Source organism: Parasteatoda tepidariorum, chromosome 5 (genome assembly GCF_043381705.1).
Source record: "Parasteatoda tepidariorum isolate YZ-2023 chromosome 5, CAS_Ptep_4.0, whole genome shotgun sequence".
Taxonomy (NCBI): domain Eukaryota; kingdom Metazoa; phylum Arthropoda; class Arachnida; order Araneae; family Theridiidae; genus Parasteatoda; species Parasteatoda tepidariorum.
Genome location: NC_092208.1, coordinates 67,724,611 through 67,745,821, shown reverse-complemented (window position 1 = coordinate 67,745,821; position 21,211 = coordinate 67,724,611). Strand labels below are relative to the sequence as shown.

At 28.1% G+C, this 21,211-nt stretch overlaps 1 protein-coding gene across 5 annotated transcripts in view; it reads left to right on the top strand.

Annotated features, from left to right (window-relative positions):
• Positions 1-21,211, top strand: part of LOC107438772 (POU domain, class 2, transcription factor 3) — a 545,522-nt gene that overhangs the window by 244,464 nt on the left and 279,847 nt on the right. Inside the window, exon 1 of one of the 5 annotated variants that reach the window (XM_021144692.3) lies at positions 1,806-2,153. The exons of the other annotated variants lie outside the window; for them this stretch is intronic. Within the exon in view, the coding sequence (XP_021000351.1) occupies positions 2,090-2,153 (64 nt within the window). The 5' untranslated portion in view covers positions 1,806-2,089. Of the gene's footprint in view, positions 1-1,805; positions 2,154-21,211 lie in introns of those variants that run through there. 5 annotated transcript variants of the gene reach the window in all.

The window sequence follows — 21,211 nt, the reverse complement described above, 5'->3', positions numbered from 1 at the left end:
GCATTTAATATATATATATATCCTTCAGATTATTTTTATAGATAAATATCGGTTAATACCAAATTATTTAAGTTTTTAAGTGGAATTATAATAGAAAAATAATTTTCAAAGATATCACTCAAATTCGAAATTATATGCGGCTCTTTTAGACAGAGTTGTTTTTGCTGCTCACTTTCGGTTTGAAGAAAACTTTGGAAGGAACCTAAACCTGCAACCTAGTTAAATAATGTTATAACTTGAAAACAATTGATTATAAAGATCCATTTTTCGTTAATTACTTATCATTTATGTGGAGTAAAGTTATCATTTTTATTGTGTCATTTCTTATGAGGAATTTATAAGTTTTTGTTTTTGAAAAATCGGAAAATTTTTTAAAATCACAAACATATGGTTATATTTTGAAATACACAAACGATTCGAATTATGTTAACGGTAACAATGACAATTTCTTGTCTTAAAAAATGAAAATGATTTAGTGTGTTTTTTTTGTGCTGGGTATAATATTAATATATGATATCAATGTGACTCCGAAAAATATTTTTTAAGTTATAAAAAACAGTTTCGCAAAAACATGGCTACAATTTGCAACCGATTTAGAATATGCTAACGGTAACTGTGACAATTTCTTGTCTAATATGAAAACGATTATAATTTTTTTCTTTCATTAGCTATCAATCATGTTATTATAAATCTGCGAGTATAAAATTAATATTTCAGATCAAAGTGATCTAGTGAAATAATTTTTTAGAAAGTATGCAAGGAAAAAAAAATGATTGACAAAATTAATATTTTAAATACGCAGACGATTTAGAATGCTTTTCGTTCATGCGTTGTTGTGTTATTATAAATAAGCGTATCTACAAACGATTTAGAATATGTTAATGGTAGCTATGACAATCGCTTGTCTTAAAAAATTATAAGAATTTAGAATGATTTTAACGATTTTCTCAAGTTACTGTATTATTATATTCTGCGGGTATAATATTAATATATAAAATCAAAATGACTCAGTAAAATACTTTTCAAGATACAACTGGATAAAAAAAGATTATGTTTTTTTTACTTAATAGTGTTATATAAAAAATCAACATCTACTAATTACAATTTAAAGAGGTAATTTCCGTTATCAACTGAATGTTTTTTTCTTTTTTTTCTTTTGTAGACCTAAAATCATTATCATGCACTTATGACATCATTAAAAACATTGGCTTATTTTTGTAAGGTGGTATTGTTAAGTTAAAGGGTTAGAAAACACGAAACCTATAAATTATTCTTGAAGAGCTGTAACATGTTTATGAAATGTTTCTTTCAGTGTTTACCCCTTAACTCAGCCCCCTCACCCCTTAATTTTATAAAACTGGTTTCTTTTTTAATGCCCATGTCCTTGCCGCTGAATAGAAATGACGGTCTTCATTGTTAGCTTCAAATTTTTTTTTTTGTTTCCACCTGCTTAATACAAACCAACCCCACTGGGGCCAACGCTTTTTTTTATTTCTTTCTATTCTGAATAATAATTATTCCAAACGTTACGCGCGCTCCTTTTTTCTTCACTTTTTCTTCTTTTTTTCTTCCCTTTTTCCTTTTCTCGTTACCTTTTTTTTTCCCCCGCACCAGTCGTGCAAGACGACATTTTTTTTTCATTTGATTTATTTATATTTTTCCCCAGCGTAGGTTCTGCGAAAGGAGTATGTTCAGATAAAAAAAAATAAAAATCATTAGGCGAAAAAAGAAAGAAAAGAAAAAAAAATCCCCTTACCCCCAGCGTCTCCTTTTTGCTCCTCCCCCGAAGAAGCAGAAAAAAAAAGAAAAAAACAGCAAAAGAAACTTTGCATGTCGGTTTTCTGTGTGTCCCGGGGCAGTGGATTAATTGGACAGGTTTGGCTGACCAAACTCCCATCGCAGGGCCTCCCCTGCCGAGCGTGCATGCATACATGCATTGAGTGGATCGTCTTTTTTAGCTTCCTTTTCATTCTTATTCAGCACGTTGGGAAAGTTGTTTAAGAAATGAGCGCTCCAGATTTGCCTCTAATTTGCCTTTAAAACAGAAGATGCCTGTTTCGTTGTAGGGATTTTTCACTTCTTGTTGTGGATGTACGGGCCAGGCAGAACTCGTGAGCCCTTTTCCTGGGACTGCCGCCAAAACACATATAAAGGTAAGGGGCTTTGATTACTTTAAGTGCCAGCAATTTTTTTCTTCTTCTTCTTTTGTTGAATGTTGACATCCGCGTTTTATGCCACTCAACGCGTTTTTTTTTCGTGGTACTTCATCCCCCACCCCTCTTTCAACCTGTCGCATTTGATGGTACATGAAGGGCTACTTACTAGTGGCCAGTGGGCCAATCAGATTCGATGAGGGCGGATTTTGTTGTGCTTGAAATACAGGTCTACAGATCACGATGTTCACACCGGGATCTTGTAATTGTTTTCTTCCTTTTTTTTATTTGAGTTTGGTTACTCTTTTATTGAGTTTTTTTTATGAAGTGTTCGTAAAAGGATTTTTTTATTATTATTATTTGAAAAACGGAAGGAAAAAAAATGACCTCTGACATAGCGATCAAGTTATTGTTTGAAAATAACTGTGTAAATCTTTCGAGACGTTTTTAACTGGAGTTTATCCCTTTTGTGAAAGTGACGATAACGTTAAATTTTCCTTAATTGTAACATTTTCTCTTTCGCTATTACAGAGCTATCAATTTAGTTGCTTGTTTTTTTTTAAAGAGATAATTTCTATATACTGAGTTCTTAATCGATTTGAATATATATATTTCTTTATATTTTTTCGGACTTGCATTTGATTTTTGTTTTTGATTACTTTTATTTTGGCATGCTTTGATAACATTGGTTTATTTTTTGCAATGCAATATTTATATATAAATTTATTTATTTTTCTGATAAAATAATCGCACCAAATTACGATTAGAGAAGGAATTAATGAGTTATGTAGTTTTTTTTTAAAATTCAATATTTGTTTAATAACTTTATATTATTTACTTCACATTAGCTTCACATGCAAGGATTTTATATCAACTTTGCTTGTATGGTTTTTGCTTTAGTATGTAAAGGATTTTATTTTGGTTATGCTTATTCAGTTTGTGCATTAGCTCTGCACACATGGTTTTCTGTTAGCTCTTTAGAGATTTATTGATTCGATTGTTCATAACATTTGTTTTGGATGTGGTATTTAACATCTCGAAACTCATTTTCAAAAGTTTAACTAAACCATTCAGAAACTTCAACATTTAAAGTTTATAAAAACACACCTATACGTATTTTCTTAATTACTTGCATTTAAATCATTTGGATAAAAGTATAAAAATGGAATTTGAAATCTTTTTTTAATAATACTTTGTTTCGAAATAAATTCGATTAATTGAAATTTAACTCTTACAGAGATGTAATTTGAATTAGAATAAATTTAGCAAGCAACTTAGATAAAGGATTCAAATTAATAATTTTCTCAAATTTTAGGAGGTTTTTTTGTTTTGTTTTAAATTCTGTTCTAACTCTTTAGTATACGTTTTAAAGACAAATTAAATTATTAATTACAAAATGCTTTTCTTTTTCTTTTTCTTTAAAGGAATAACTTTTTGACATAACTTTTTTTACCTTGAACTCCATAATGTGAATCAACTTATGTCAGAAATGTGTTTATAACTACATTTTCATGAGTTACATGTGTAAATCCTTACATATGTAAAATGTACCGAAATTCCTTAACATGTGATAAGAAGAAATTCCGTCTTTAAATTGACAAAAATTGTAATAGAATTAATTTGGCACGTTACAAATTCTTGAAATAAGTTTAAACTTTTAATTATTTCAGAATTATTTTGTACAGAAATTTGTAAAAGTATTTTTATGACGCAATGAGGCAACTGTCATGGGATCGTGTCACAATTTCAAAATGATTTCATAAATGTGAAGCTTTAAACATATCGGAATTTCTTTCTTAAATATTATCTATATAGTTCTGGAATTTTCGAGAATATATCCTTATTCTAGATGCCCTAACGATCTTCACTTATATTTATTTTTTCTTCTTTCTGTATTTTTTTCCTCTAGTATTGAAATCACAGAAATCTATTATTTTTTGTTTAACTTGCTCGTTAGATTTTTCTGAAATATTATTTTTTTCCCCCTACCTATCGATTGAATGAAATCGATTACCGATAACTGCACGGATGAAAAAATAAATAAATAAACAAAATAAAATATATTAGGAAATGGTTTTAACGAAGTTCAGTTTGATGGTTACGCATTTAATTTATAACTTTGATGTGATTAAGATTTAGCAATTATAATTGCTGAAATTACTTTTATTTTTCCCTTTTTTTAATTCATTTTTTTTTTTTTATTCAAATTATACACTTTTTTCTGTCTAACCATAATAATTTATAAAAATTTAATGATGTAGCCAATTATTTTCGATTAAAACATTAAAATTCATTGAAGTATAAAGTAACTAAACTTAATGTAACACATTTTTATGAGATTATCATTTGATTATGATTTTATTCGATTACTGCCATTAGTGCTATTATTCCTCAAAATGTAAATTTTTAAACCATGTTAATTAGTTTTTGATATTTCGGGGAATGCTTAAATCTGTTATCTAGTTTTAGTGCTATTATTCCTCGAAATATTAACTTTTAAACCATGTTAATTAGTTTTTGATATTTATAGTAATTCTTACATCTTTTATCTAGCTTTAGTGCTATTATTCCTCAAAATATTATCATATCATACGCCTTAACTTTTAAACCATGTTAATTGGTTTTTGATATTTCGGGGAATGCTTAAATCTGTTATCTAGTTTTAGTGCTATTATTCCTCGAAGTATTAACTTTTAAACCATGTTAATTAGTTTTTGATATTTATTGTAATTCTTACATCTGTTATCTAGTTTTAGTGCTATTATTCCTCAAAATATTATCATATCATACGCCTTAACTTTTAAACCATGTTAATTAGTTTTTGATATTTCGGGGAATGCCTAAATCTGTTATCTAGTTTTAGTGCTATTATTCCTCAAAATATTAACTTTTAACCATGTTAATTAGTTTTTGATATTTATAGTAATTGTTACATCTTTTTTCTAGCTTTAGTGCTATTATTCCTCAAAATATTTTTTCTTAAACCCTGAAATTTGAAATAAGGATGTTAATATGCAACATCGATGATTTCTTTCTTCTTAAACAAAAGAAATAAAAGCTTATTTAATATTATCTTTTGTTACTTTGTGTTTCTCATACCTCAGAATTGATTAAATTCGATGTTCGAGAAAAGTATAAGGTGTTGACTTGGAACAAGAATAAATGGAATGTGACCACGATGCCCCGCATATAATTCTCATTAAAAAACATATTGTGGCAGGCTGCTGGGGCGGGCTATGTGTTTTAACTAATGGCGTCATCGACACAGAGCCGTCATTCCGCTACCCAATTCGGGGCCTCAAAATATGTAGGACGAGAAGAGGAATGTACTGATGAGTGAGCATCCATTTGCATCCTCTTTCTACAGAAGGGTTCTTATTTTGTTACTATGGCGCCTCATCTTTCGCCAAATATTACACTGAAAAATATTATACATTTCTGATGTTATTGATAAAAAGTATCTACGAGTCAGACATGTTTTGAAGTCATCTAAAATATTGATAATTTGTTCATTATAAAATGTTATTATTAATATAATTAATTTATAATAAAATACAGTATAATTAATTATTAATATTATTGATTAAAATAATTTATTATAAAATACAGTATAATTAATTATTAATATAATTGATTAAAATAATTTATTATTAAAATATATGACATTAGTCTGATAATTGAGTATCCTTTTGTATCCTTTTCTACAGAAGATTTTGTTATCATTGCAGCTCATCTCTCGCCAAATAGTACACTGAAAAATGTTATACATTTCTGATGTTATGGATAAAAAGTATCCACGAGTCAGACATGTTTTGAAGTCATCTAAAATATTGATAGTTTATTCATTATAAAATTTTATTATTAATATAATTAATTTATTATAAAATACAGTATAATTAATTATTAATATAATTGATTAAAATAATTTATTATTAAAATATATGACATTAGTCTGATAATTGAGTATCCTTTTGTATCCTTTTCTACAGAAGATTTTGTTATCATTGCAGCTCATCTCTCGCCAAATAGTACACTGAAAAATATTATACATTTCTGATGTTATGGATAAAAAGTATCCACGAGTCAGACATGTTTTGAAGTCATCTAAAATATTGATAGTTTATTCATTATAAAATTTTATTATTAATATAATTAATTTATTATAAAATACAGTATAATTAATTATTAATATAATTGATTAAAATAATTTATTATTAAAATATATGATATTAGTTTGATGATTGAGTATCCATTTGTATTCTTTTCTACAGAAGATTTTGTTATTATGGCGCCTCATCTCTCGCCAAATATTACACTGAAAAATATTATACATTTCTGATGTTATTGATAAAAAGTATCCACGAGTCAGACATGTTTTGAAGGCATTTGAAATATATGATATTAATAACTTATTTTTTCTGAAATATTAATAATAACAATATTTATATATTGTTCATTATATATAATTAATTATATATAATAAATATGATAAAGTAATTTATTATTAAATATTATTATAATTAATTATTAATATAACTTATTATTAAAATCTATGATAGTAGTCTGATGAATGGATACCCATTTGTATCCTTTTCTACAGAAGGTTTTTTGTTTTGTTACTATGGCACCTTATTTCTTAATTTCTTAAAAAAAATTTCGGGGTTGTTTAAATATAAGCATTTTAATACTTTTAAAAATGTTTTATTTTGTTATTTTGAATGATATTTGCACCCTTATTTTTGGCAAAATATTACATAGGAACTTATTAATAATTTCTGATGTTACTGTTTAATAAGACCCACAACTGAGATATATTTTTAAAACATTAAATTATGTGATATATTTTATTTAATGAAGTATCAATTGATGTCTGTAATTTGTTTTATTTCACTACGTTGATTTTTTGCTAGAAATTTGCTTAAATATTTTGAATATTTAAGCAAATTTTATTTAAATATTGTGGAAAATAGTAATAACTGCCGTTATTTAAGAAAAAAAAACTCACTCGACTGGTATAAATTTAATACATTAAAAGACACAACGTATGTGATTAAATAATTTAATTTCATGTGGTCTTACTTTTTTACTAGAATATACAACTTATTAAAGTCATTAATTAATTTATATTTAAGCCTGAATATTTTCTTATTTTATTAATTTTATTTATTTATTTAATTTTACATATTTATTTATTATTATTTATTTATATATTGAAAAGACAAGTTGTTTACAAGGTTTTCGGAAACATTACTTTCAGTTTAATTATTTTAATTACCCGTTCTTGTTCAATAACACTCAAAAATAATTTTAGGAGAATGCACTCGATTGGCGTTCGAATTAATCATAGATTGATTTATTAACAGTGTATTGTTAAATTTATTCTCATATTGTTATTTATTCCATATTTCTTTTCTCATATTGTTTGTTTATTTATTGCCATTGGGGCACCTCTCACGCAAAGATCCTCTTAAAATATCACTTTTAAACATGTTATTCTTGTTCAAAAACAGTCGAAAGACATGCAATTTTTTTTATTCATTAAATTGAAAGTATTCAGTAAATTAATTACAATTAAATTACTTTACTGCATCGATGTTCTTAAAAATAGTTTTGAAAATATTTTTTCTTTTTATTGTTTTGGTAAGCATTCTTAGTTTAAAAATAATTGGGTATTGTTCTAAGTTTTAAGGTGTTAAGGCACATATTCCCCACATATAAAACAACCTACGTTTAAATTTCTACATTTATGGTGTTTTACCATATTGTTTGATATTATTGTCCTCCTTTGACCTTGGTTACGCAATCTTACATTGTGTTGCGTTATGTTCACTCTTAGTCGTTTAAGATTTTATTAAGATAGTTGTTAACGAATGGGAGTCAGAATTTATCTAATTCAAAAAGAATTATATGAATTATTTCCATCAATTTCTTATGAATTTGCATATGTATTCCAATAAAATTAAGACCTTTGCTTCTTGTTATTTGGTCTTGACAAGCGTGAATTAAAATTATTTGTTATTATATTTAACTTAATTTTTTTTTCTCCTCTGACCTAGAATAGTTTTGTTTATTCTACTAAGCAATCCTCAAAAAACCCATAATATCATTTAAATGTTAATAATCGAGAAACATCTTTTGAATTGGTTTTTCCATATCTGTGTGATAAAAAAACCCACAACATGATTTTGTCGTTTGTAATCGATTTATATCTTAATTGATTAGCATCTTATATGTTTTAAAATGGATGCAAGTTGCAGCTAAGAAACTTTTTTATCAAGTGCAACATCTAAAATTTTAAAATCTACTTAAATAAAATTTTAAAAAAAAGAAAAAAGAGAAGGCAAAAGGTGTTCTATTTTTTGAGATTGTTATTGAGGTTTTTCTGCCCCATTGCTATGAAAAAGTATATAGTATTTTCTTAATTAACAATAATTAATTTTTGTTGCAGTCAATGTATGAAATGTCGGTATTCTGTAGAACTCCTAGTCATTATATGAAGTACGTGGTGTTTTCGGGCCAAAGTGTAAAATACCTGAATTATTTGCTTTGGCTTGTCGATGCATAGAATGCCTTAGTATCCTATTGAAGGACATACGAACACCTTCGATACAATGCCTAGGCATTTTAAAGAAAGGCTAACGATCTTTAGCCAAACTATGAAGCATAAGTATTATTATATAGTACTTTGTTTAATCGTATAGATTGTCTGCAAGTTTTTAATTCTATAAAATGTCTTGGGAATGTATGAAATATTAATCATTTAGTTAGTTCTTTGCCACTCGAATTTGGTATAATATACAATGACAAGGCATTCTATAAAATATTTATTAAAGTTACTGTCAAATTTGTATTTAGTAATTGCTATAAACACTATATGAGTAAAGAAAAATCCTAATGACAATTTAACTAATCGTAAATATAAACTTTATGCTAATTCTTTTTATTCACATTTTTATAATTTATTTAAATTTCAGTCAATTATTATAACCATTTTTAATAAATTAAATTTATTGTATTCATTTTTACTTGAGGAGGTTGTTTAATGACACGTTGTTAACCGGCGACGAGTAAATTCGTCTTTTCATGTCCAAACGTAGTTAACTCCTCATAGGTCAACAACGTTTGAGCATGAAATCAATATTTAGAGTGTTTTACTTTACTTTCATGTTCAATTGCAAAATAATAGCCGCTGATATGACATAGTTTCTGCGTAAAATTGCCGGTCAATTAATTGTTAATAAATCACATTTTTAAACCATTTCATTTTATTTTTATGCATTTGAAATATACCATCAATAAGAGAAATTTATTTCTTTATTTTAAAGGTGTGCATACTTCTCTATCTTCTTCTTTATTCTTCATAAATTTTTGAGAAGTCGCCGCCATATTGCCTCTATTTTTATGCCCCTCTTGCCACTTTTCGAATTCTTCCCAAACAACAGAGACTTCATATTTGGGTTTTATGAATAAATGCTACGAAGTAAAAAGCATACGAAGTGCGCATGAATACCAAGTTGTCCTTTAAAAGCAAGCCTCTCAGCTCCCGGGGAGGCGCGAAGCTCCCTTTTTGCATTACATAGTCATGGAGATAGGCCTAAAACTTCGCATAGGCTTATGCCTACCCACTTTATGGAGTTTCTTTTATTGGGTCTAGTTTCATATTCAAGAAAACTGTATCTCTTCCCCCTAACCTCTCAGGTGTCAACCCTCCCCTTTTCTTATATACATCAAGTCTGCAGGAAAAATGCTGATCCATAAATGCAAGGCAGACAAGTGACCGTTAGGAAGCGCTTCGACTTGAATCCCATCTTTTATGTATATAGATCTTTCTCTTTCGCATTTAGCTCGATCCTGCTTATCTTGTGTTGCCATATCCATCTCTTAGCATACACCTCTTTTCCAGCTTTTCTCACGTCTCCGCGAGATGTGTTTAAGTGTATGGAGGAAAGTGATCATATTCCTCTGGAACCCTCATCATTTTTGACTTCCCTCCAATCTCCAGGGTTCCGTTTGGAGACAGATCTGTTTATTCAAATTGGTTACGCTGTTGTTGGAATTTTGCATTTTTTATCACCTGAAAAATGACATTCTTGGAGATTGGTGTTGGTCTTTGTTTTTCTTTCTTTTTTCTTGCGTCTAGGTTGTGACGGGGAATATTTTAGAGAAAAAGTTTGTGTTGGGCTAGTTTAGATGGGTTTGCATTTTGGAGATTATGGCTATTAATGTTTAAGAGTACCGATTTTATTTTGAAATTCTCTCCTTCTATCTTGTATGTTTGAGTATTTTCCTATCTTCAGAGTTCTGACTGAATTGACTGACCTGTATGTATTAATAAATCGAAATTTAGTGAGACAATTATCAACTAAGGACTGTCCAAGTTGCTTTAAAATTTTTATGCTTAAGTGTGTGGAGGAAAAGCTGTGGTGATTTTTGTATTTTCCATCACTTGAAGGTAACTTCCCTTTTTTCCCCTTTTGTTCTATTTGAAGGCCGATATGCTTCATAGTATTAGAATTTAGCTCTGTAAAAATACCGGATCAAATTACGGTAGAAAGAACCGATACTCAGGGTGCCAGTACTTTTTATCGAAGGTTTTACGGGACAAATAATCAGATCTTCCTTAATTTTTGCAGTAATATTTATTGTAAAATCACTGAAATTAAATAAATATTACTGTAAAAATCACGGTAAAAAAATTAAATTAAAAAAAAATTTTTAAAAAAAAACTTATATTATTATTTTTTTTTTCAAATACACATTTTACAATCTTTATATTTAATAAGTTGGTCAAGAAAAATGGTAGATTATACCCCTGCAATTAGATTTTAAAGTAAAATGTAAATATTTAAATTATTATCATTAAATACGAAGAATGAAATAATAGAATAATTGAATATAATTGAAATCATTAATCTATAATCTATATTGAAATTGAATGATTTATAATCGTTGTTGATATATTATAATCATCATTGACTGATTCTAATCAATACTGGCAAGGTTGCGAATAATTAGCATAGGCACATAAACATATACATTGGTTTAACATATACATGAGTTTATAAAATATCAGTTTGATCAGTCTGGTTTTGGTCTGACTGCAAAGACAGAAATATGATAAATCCTTATGCTATCATTTTATCATTATCAGAAAATAAAATTCATAACTTGTCTGTTATAAAGTTTTTATGTGAGTTTCATTAGTTACCGTTATTTTTGACTAAGGCTGAAAGGATTTGGCTGACAGGACTAAAAATGTGTGCATTAATTTCTAATAAATATAGCATATCAGAATGATAATCAATTGATCAGTCAGTCGAACTCCTAACCAGAAACATAAATCAATTATAATGCTTCAAATTCCAATAGAAACCTTGCAACACATTGCCAGAAATAGCTTAACTAGTCAGTATTACAATTTTGCATACAATTTTTATTAGTAGTCGTAATATTTTGGCAGGGAGGGAATAAACTATTTTTATATTAAGTTATTTTATCTTCTCTAACGTTTTATTCCCCTTAAGTGAGTTTTCTTCTGCCATTTTTAAAGTGAGAAATATATTCAATACATATACAATATTTGCATATATTTCTTGCAATATCTTCGGAAGGCAAAAGAAAATTGAATTTTCTTCCCACTTCTCTTGGAAGTATTCACATTTTTCCATAAACACTTCTTTCTGAATTTTATTTGGTAAAAAAGATTACATTCGAATCGCAAATTTTGTTCTTCTGGTCTTCCACGATATATTTACCACCTCCTTTGAATGTAAACAAATTGAAAGCTGGAAATATTATATATTCTTATATAGATTGAAATCCTTTTTATAGGGTTATACGTCGGCTGAATAGCAATGCTTTTTTTCCATTCTTCTTACATTCATTCATATGCTCGAATTGAAAATGGCTGCAGTCTATATGTATACTTTAAAGATTCAGAAGCAAAAGCAATTTTCTCTCTTCCATTCAAATGAATGGGCTTCTAGCTTCCATAGTCATATTTGATTTGGTAAACACGACTTCCAAAAAAACGTAAATAAGTGTATTTTATTCAATAGAGTTGTATGAAAATTTCATGTATTTTTTCGATCCTTCCATTTCGACCCCCTCCCCAAACATTTCGTGACCGTATTTCCTATGTATCAGTAAATAATATGAATGCCTTTTTTATTCTTCCATCAAAATTCGATTTCTCCAATTCGTTTATCTATATTTTTTGTAACTTTAATAATATTGTGCATATTTTATTTCACTTCATGTTCTTTTATAATGGAAGATAATTTAAATAATATTTTTGACCATTTTAGTTTGATAATTTTGAAAGTAAAATTTAAATTATAAATAAATTTACGAAGTTTACTCTACATTTCAAGTTCACTTCTATAAGTTATAAAATTAAAAATTTGTATCCAATTTTTTTAGTATCCTTCTTAAAATGTAAAAAAAAATAATTTTATAAACTCTACTGATTAAACTGTTCAACAATCGATTTTAACTTGCTTTTATTTTTTGGTTCATTAATTTTATCGTGCATATTTCATATTCTTTTATATCAGCTATTAATCCCAGTTTCAACAATATAAATTCTGAATACTAAATCCTGCATTATACAGTTTTTTAAATTCGTTTTCTTTTTTGTATCTTTAATAATATCGTGCATATTTTGTTTCATTTTCTTCTGTGTCAGACGATAATATAAACTCTAGATATGAAATAGTTCTAATTATGTAACCATCGATTTCAATTCGTCTTTATTCTTCGTATCTTAAATAATATCGTGCATATTTTGTTTCATTTTCTTCTGTATCAGACGATAATATAAACTCTAGATGTGAAACAGTTCTAATTACGTAACCATCGATGATATTATGAACTCTTGCAATGAAACTGTTCAACTTCATGTAATCAAATTCCATTTTTTTTTATCTTTAATAATATTTTGCATATTTTATTTTGTTTCAAATTTTTTTTAAATCAGACGATATTATAAACTCTGTTTGTTGAAGTAAGCGAGAACATTATTAATCTTTTCGTATTCGGTTTCATCATTCTTCACTTTATTTTATTTTGTATCTTAATTAGTACCGTGCGTATTTTATTTTGTTTCATATTCTTTTATATTGGGAGATATTTTTAATAAGTTACTATAAATATTCTATAAAAAAGTTCAAATTTTAAATACTTGATGTAAAATTGTTTCATATCGTTCCTAAAGGGTAATATTGATAATAATATCTTTTATAGAGCATTAAATTTTTAATCGTTTCAAGCATAGATGTTTGATTCAATTTAATGTATCCTATTTCTCCACTTGTTTTTTTACGTAGGATTCATATTTTTTGTGTATATTTCATTTATTTTATTCTAAAACAGGCAGTTCCGATTTGCACGCCACATTTTTGATATTTACTATACAAGAGGGTGCTCCAATATTTAATTCCGTTCCGTCTAAGCCTCTTGCCAGTTTTATTGTAAACTTTTTTTTTCCTTATATTTCGGAACATATTCTATTAAACAACCTAACAATTCTTTATCATTGCCGTCGTGGCGTTTAGCTTAAATTCTGTTATTACCTTAATGTTGACTGATGCCGAGGACTTTCAGAATATTGGCGAACTTTTTTCTTTATTCTCACCAAAAGCTAAATGATGGATAGAAAAGCAATGTTTATTCCTTTTAAAAGGTGAGGCGAATAATACAAATAAAAACAAAATGCTTTGGCGATGGAAGGAAGAAGATGCTGGTTTTTGCTAAGAGCAATTTCTTGAAGTCATTTCTCACCCACTGGATTATTTTATCTTTACCTATCCGTTTATTTTCGGCAAATAGGTAATTCCAATAATAGGCGGTTGCAAGTCGCTTCTGGGCGGTGCCCTGTTGTGTGCTTTTTAGAAACACGATGATTGTGCTTAATGGACAATGCCCAGCCTTGCCGTTGAGAAAACTTCACATGTCACACGCCTTTGTAACTGTAAGGTCCTCTTCTTATAACTAAGATAAGAAAAAAAAAAGTTTTTTTTTCTTCTTCTTTTTGCTTCCTTTTATGTTTTACTTTTCTTCGGTAGTTTTTTTGTAGTGCAAGACAATTTAGGTTGGGGGGGGGGCTGCTGAAAACACTCGAGAGGGTTGGGTTATGGAGGAGTCTCGACAGTTGTAGCCACTGCCGAAATAGGAATCGATCACAAACGGAATTTTCTCACAAACGGACACTTTCCATGAAACAAAACGTTGAGAAACAAAGTTTTTCTTATTCTCTGGACATTTGTCCCTCTTTTATTTTCCCTACAGATGTATCTGCTGCTTCATTTGGCCATTGTGTTGTCCACTAGGTCCAAATAACGCAGCTTAATTCCGTCCTTTTGAAGGATGGCTCATTTTGGATCAGCTTGTCTGATGATTTCTTTTCTTAACGTTTACATATCATCCGACGTTTACCTGGGAAAGAAAATTAGAAACCCATTCAGAGTAACTTTTCAATATAACTTGTGATTTCTTCCATGATTTTTTTTTCTGTACAATGATGGAGATAATTTTTTTTTTTTTTTTTTTTTTTTTTTTTTTTTTTTTTTTTTTTTTTTTTTNTCTTCTATGACTCATCATCTTCTTCTTCTTTTTTAATTCCCATTAGATTGGTTTGTAGTTGTCCCCAGTACTTGTTTACAATGTTTTCTGTCGTTCGTTGATTCTTTTTCTTCCATTGAAACCCATCAGATTTCTTTGCAATTCAGTGATTTTTTTAAAAAAATTATAAATATGGATACTTGTTATGCTTATAACTAGTATGGAAAACTTGAATATTTTCTTATATCTGAGCAATATGACTTAATAGTGAGCTGCGCCCCCTGCTCGCTAGCGCTCGCCAACCCCCGAAAATTGCTACGCAATCTTATGATTGTATGTGGTTTTGTATAACCTAGGTACATGCTCAGGGCTTGGAGGAAAGGAAAAAAAGAGAAGTGTTGCCTTATCTAGGCTTTTAAGAAATAGTAAAAATTTATAATAAGGCATTGATTTAGATAATTTTCATCTAAGTGATAAATGTCGCCAAATTGGCAATTTTTATAAAAGTTGAATAACTTTTAAAATATTTTAGTTATTTGTCCGTTCTAAAGTCCAGATAATTCTTTACGACAGAATGTCTAATAAGGTTAAAATTAACTAAATATAGTTAAAAATAACAGCTTTGCTTCAAGTGTGCTGTGTACACTGTGACACAAAAGTACACTGTGACTTTTGTATTTTCTTTGGCGAAAGAGTTTCAAAAAACCATGTTAATGGAGAAAAATGCTGATTTTACCCAGTTTTTGTGCGCAGCTTTCAAATATGACTCACTTTAGATTAAGTTTTTTTTAATTAAGTACCTATTACAAGTCTTCGATGATTGCCACGAAATTAGAAACCATTCAAATTATTTCTCAATGCAGTGCTTTCGATGTGGTCTTATCATTTTTTTAAAAATATTTTTTGCTTCATCTAATGTTTTAGAAACTTTTTAAGATGGCTGATATCCATTACCATTGCATGACTTTTTTTCCCAATATTACGAACACGTGTTCGAAAAAAATCATTTCAACATCAGACCATAAAGTGAGTATTTTGAACCATGATACGGTTCAATTTTGTTGTAACGTTAATTAGTTCCTAAATGGATTCTGGAATCCCATATTGTCGGTACGTTGAACCATAGTATAATGCATAGTTGTAAACTTAATTAGCTCCTAAAATGTACCATATGACGGTACGTTGAACCATAAAACGGTGCAAATTTGTTGTACCTTAATTAGTTTCTAAATTAAATCATAATGCCGGCGTCTTGAACCATAATACAATGCAAATTTGTTGTAACCTTAATTAGTTCCTAAATTGATTATATCTTGTACCATAGTCGTATCTTGAACCATAGTTAGTATCTTGTATCATAGTATCTTGAACCATAGTTAGTCGTATCTTGAACCATAAATGCAACACTAATTTGTATAGTAACTTTAATTAGTTACTAAATTCAACCATAATCTTGGACCGTAATGTAGTTAAGATGAACCTTAGTGTCTTATTTCATGTTTAAAAAAAAATTATGATAATATGGTATAACTTAGCACCCATTATATTAAGGTTGTAGCGAATTCCTTTCATTCCATTATTGTCTAACATTTTACAATTTTGAGAAAAATCTGAAGGTATGCTTCGATTTGTTCAGTGTTATTTTCTACCTTCTGTTTTGTGTCTGTAAATGTACTCTCTCAATCATTCCCCCCTCTATTTCTTCAAGTCGAACTCCGGTAAAGGGAACAAATCATCGTTTGAACTTGGAGATATTTCGAACGCCTCGAAATCAGTAACCTTTGATCTCGCGTCAATTGCTCTTCCGCAGAGCTTGAAAATGTCAAAAGATGCTCTTCCTAATGGTTTCGGCCAACTGACCTTTTTTTCTTTTTATTTTTGAGGGATCTATTTGCGGCTGAGGCCTTTCTTTTATTCTTAATATTCTTATTGCATTAATTAATAAATTAATTTAGGGAGAATCGAAGATTCATAACTGAAAATGTTAATTCCGTTATAAGCAACGATGAATAAACAATAATTTGAATAAATGAATTCCATTTAAGAAATGGAATTAGCTTTATTTCAAAAAGATAAATAGATAATTCCATTTTTTACAGTTTGAAATGTTTCTACTGGTTTAAAAGTACATCAAGAAATTTGCTGTGTAATAACGTAATATTTTAACGCGAAATTAATCGCTTTCAACTACAATCAATAAAAACGAATTATAATATTCAAGTGTTAACTTACAGCCTATACGTGTGTGGTATGTGACTCAAAAAATGAGGAAAAATTACGCCGAGTTGGCGAGGTTAAACAGAATTGTAATATATTTTTGTGAATATTTAAAACATATTTTTATTTTAAACTATTTGTCCCCGTCAATATTTTTCAACAAGATAATGGTTTGAAATTATTATACTTTTCAAGTTCAAGTTTAAAATCATTTATCCAAGCTTTAAGATACACGAACTGTCGCTTTTTTTTTTTATTTTCCTTGGCGAAAAAGCTTCGAAAAACGCATTCTAGATTGTATTTCAAAAAAGGAAAGAAAAATAAATCTTTAATTGAAACAAGGATTTTTGCTGAAAATTGGGTTCATTACGAGAATTTCGCTATTTGTTTTGCCGTAAAAACGAGTTCTTAACAAAATATTTTATTTCAAAAACTAGATATTCGCAATATTTTTAGTTTTAAAAACGGAGCTTTCACGAAATTATTCTTTTTAAAAACGGAGCTGATGACGTTGTTAATCGAAGCTCTCTGTGTAGTTGTAAGGGGGAATTATTTGTTAAACGATGGTTAAATGAACTTATTTTAAGTGAAAAAAAAAGAATTTCCTTTTAATTGATTTTATTCTTATCTTAAACCCTAATTATTATTATCAATAATGCACGGTATTACACGTTGTGTCGAAACTGTGATTAATAAAGTGAAGGGAAAAAAACCGCAATCGCAACACGTAATCGCAAAAACAGTAAATTAACGTAATCGCAAAAACAGTAAATTAACGTAATCACAAAAACAGTAAATTAACGTAATCGCAAAAACAATAAATTAACGTAATCGCAAAAACAGTAAATTAACGTAATCGCAAAAAAAGTAAATTACACATTCACTAAAACGGTACTCTAGCTATAGAGTACCCGATTTAGCGCTAATTTTAGATTCTCAACATTATACTCATGCTATTCAAAAAATTTACAAAAATATGATATTTTTCAAAATGCCTGGGCAGAACTGTAATATTTCGAGTAAAATCTAACGTCTGCATTAATCTTCATTTATATAAATAACAGCTATAAATTTTTCAGGACTAAAATTTTTCCACTTGCAACTAACTACCTGCTTAATTCATGACGATTGGGTAAAATATTTGATCTATTTCCCTTGGATTTTCATGATAGTATTGGCGATTTTATTCTTCTAAGTTAAACATTTATGATGATTTTATTCAGTGGAGGCGGAACTGTATCGTTGATAGCTGCAATTTCTGATATCCTAACAAATTATTGAAACTTATGCCCTTCGCTTGATATTACCGCAATTTGATTTTCAATTTTTAAATTGAAATATCCTATTTTTAGTTTTTCTAATGGATATATATTTTGTAACAGAAATGCTCATCTGTAAGTTTAGTTTCGAAAATGAAACGTAGCTTTAAGAGGAATTGAAGAAAAAAAAATCTTTTTTTTTTGTATGAAATTTTCAAATTAAGCCGTCCTATTGAAAGCAATTCTTAAAATCTGAAAGCCATTTCTGAAATTGAACATAGTGCGGCGTATATTTCCGCTTCCTGTTCGAGTAAGATTAGATTGAGTAAAACAAGAAGCATTGAATAAGTAACTTATTTCCTTTGTTATTCTGTAACTTTTTTTTTAAATGGTCATATTCGTTTTTTGCTTTGTTTCTGTAAGTATCCATGTTTAAATTGAATAAACATTGACTGTCTATTTTTTTTTGTTTGAGTTTACTGTTTTTCCTTTCAATTTTTTATTACATTTGGGACAATAAAAAATATTGAAAGAAATTTAGTACTGTATACAGTGAAAAAAAAAGTATAGATAAAATTTTTGTATTGCATGGTAATAACATTTCTGTTAAAATGAATCATAAGTCGTCGGATCAATAAAACGTTAATATACGGTATTTAAACCATTCATTTGATAATTTCTCCGCTATTATAACGGTTTTCCGGATTTTCTGGTTTATAAACTTATAGTTATTACTACCACACATTTAGAAAAAAATACAAATCTGAAAAGTAAATGCAACCGTATAAATGGTTTTTATGCCATTCTCTAAGGTATGATAAAATTACCAAATTTTATCATACCTTAGTAGTTTTGACCATACCTTTTTTCTCAGAATGTCATCTAATAAAAACGACACTGTAAATTACTCATAATACATCTTTTAAAAATTCTTCAGTATACACAGTGTAGTTTGGGACCATTTACGCAAATCATAATTGCAGACTTTTACCCTTAGGCGCAGCTGGGAAACCTTTGTGCCTTTTTTGGTTTTTTTTTCCCTTCTTCTGCCGCTCTAATCAGAAGCAAAAATAGATTTTGGTTTTTTGTAAATATAAAGAAAAGTCTAATAGTTACTGAAAAAATCTGTTACTTAATCGGATTTTTATTTGTACTAAAATATAAAATCCAAAAAACTTAGTTTGGAAATATTTTCTTTAACTCATATTCAAAAATTTATCAGTAATTGATTTTGTGAATTAAAGAAATTTCAATGATGAATAACTGTTTTTATTTGATCTGCGAATAATTGCAAATTTGAAAAATAATTATTTGGAAGATTTTACCTTTAACGCAAAAGAAGGCAGCGGTGTTTCATGTTGTATTTCATTAACCACAAATTATTAAAATGCTAAATATATATATATTTTTTTTTTACTTCTTTTGGCCTAAATTAATAAGAATGAAAAAAGTATAGAAAATATGTTTAATAAAAAATTTGCCTCAAATGTACGTATCTTAGATAAAAATGAGCTAAGCAGTTCTGGTAATTTTTGTTTAAATAACTCTTGGTGTCATTTACACTTGTTTTGATTTCCAGTAATTTTTATTTATTTAAAAGAAATTAAAAATTTAGAATTGGGAGTCACTAACGTAACACAAAATGTTATATATTAAACATCAATACCTAACACAATAAAGAGTTTTAATTTTTTTTTAAATAGCAATTATTTTTTTAAAAATTGATAAAGTATATTGTAAGAGTAAATGACACCAAAAAATTTTTTTCTACATTCAATAATTGCATTTTTGTATTAACTATGCAATAAATTTTTCATATGTTACGCTGTTATTTTTATTTTTTCAACTATGTTTTTTTTTTCTAGATTCTTGACAATTAAAATTTAAAATCAGTGAAACAAAATTAGTCGTAACTTATTAATCGTATTTTTTAAAATGAAATTATAAATTTGAAATTTAATTTTTAGAATATATGAAAATTTCAAGTATTTTTTTTTTCACTATGTTTACTGATCCAGCATTTTTGGTCACAGCATGACTAACCATATAAGCTGCTATTTTTTCACAACTTATTAATTTGTAACAGTTTTAACTGCTTATTTGTAACTGTATATTAGTTTATAGCAGTTTTTATGAATAATAGTTCTTGGATATAGCTAATTAAATAGGATCGTTGGGGATTATCATAACGTTTCCCATGAAATTGCAACCATATTATATGGGAGTGTTAGTAATGATTTCGAACAAAACACATGCGGGTTCATGTAAATAGGATGTTGTCGGAATGTGAGGATATCCTAAGGGCAGTTCCGTGCCTAATCGCCCACTTGTTTTGTTTATTACTGTTTTTGAAGACGGTTAATTTGAATGATTTATACCTAATGCACTAAAATGCTGTTATTGAAAACTTGTTCTGAAACTTTTAATGTTAAACTGCCTTCTGTCTCGCTTTGAAGTATTTGTTTCTATTTAACGTGTTTGTAAACAGCTTAACTCATGTTGAGATCTCGATGATTTCACTACAATTTTCAGATTTTTGTGTTGATAATTTAAACGAAAAAAAAGCACTCTGCTCAAAATATTTGAAGCGTAATATTGTGCAAATTTGCCTCAAAATTAATTAATTATCAAAAAAAGAAAAAAAAAAGTAAGGTCAAAACTACCAGAATATGGTCAATTTTACCGTGTTCTTGGCTCTATGGGAACACCAGAAACGTGCATAATTTTTACTGAAGAGCTTTGGCAATGATTTATTAAATTATAATCTGTGTTATAATTTAGTAAACGTGGCAAAATTTGATAGTTTTATCATTATTTCTTAAGGCATGGCATAACAACCATTTTTTCGGTAAAATTTACTTTTCAGCTTCGTTTTTTTTATTTAATGTTTGGTAATACCGCTTATATCTATCTTATATGCTTATATCTTATATATTTATAGCTTATATACTTATGTTTATATACTTATGTCTTAGATATCTTATATACTTATGGATTATAAATATCATATATATTGGTTTT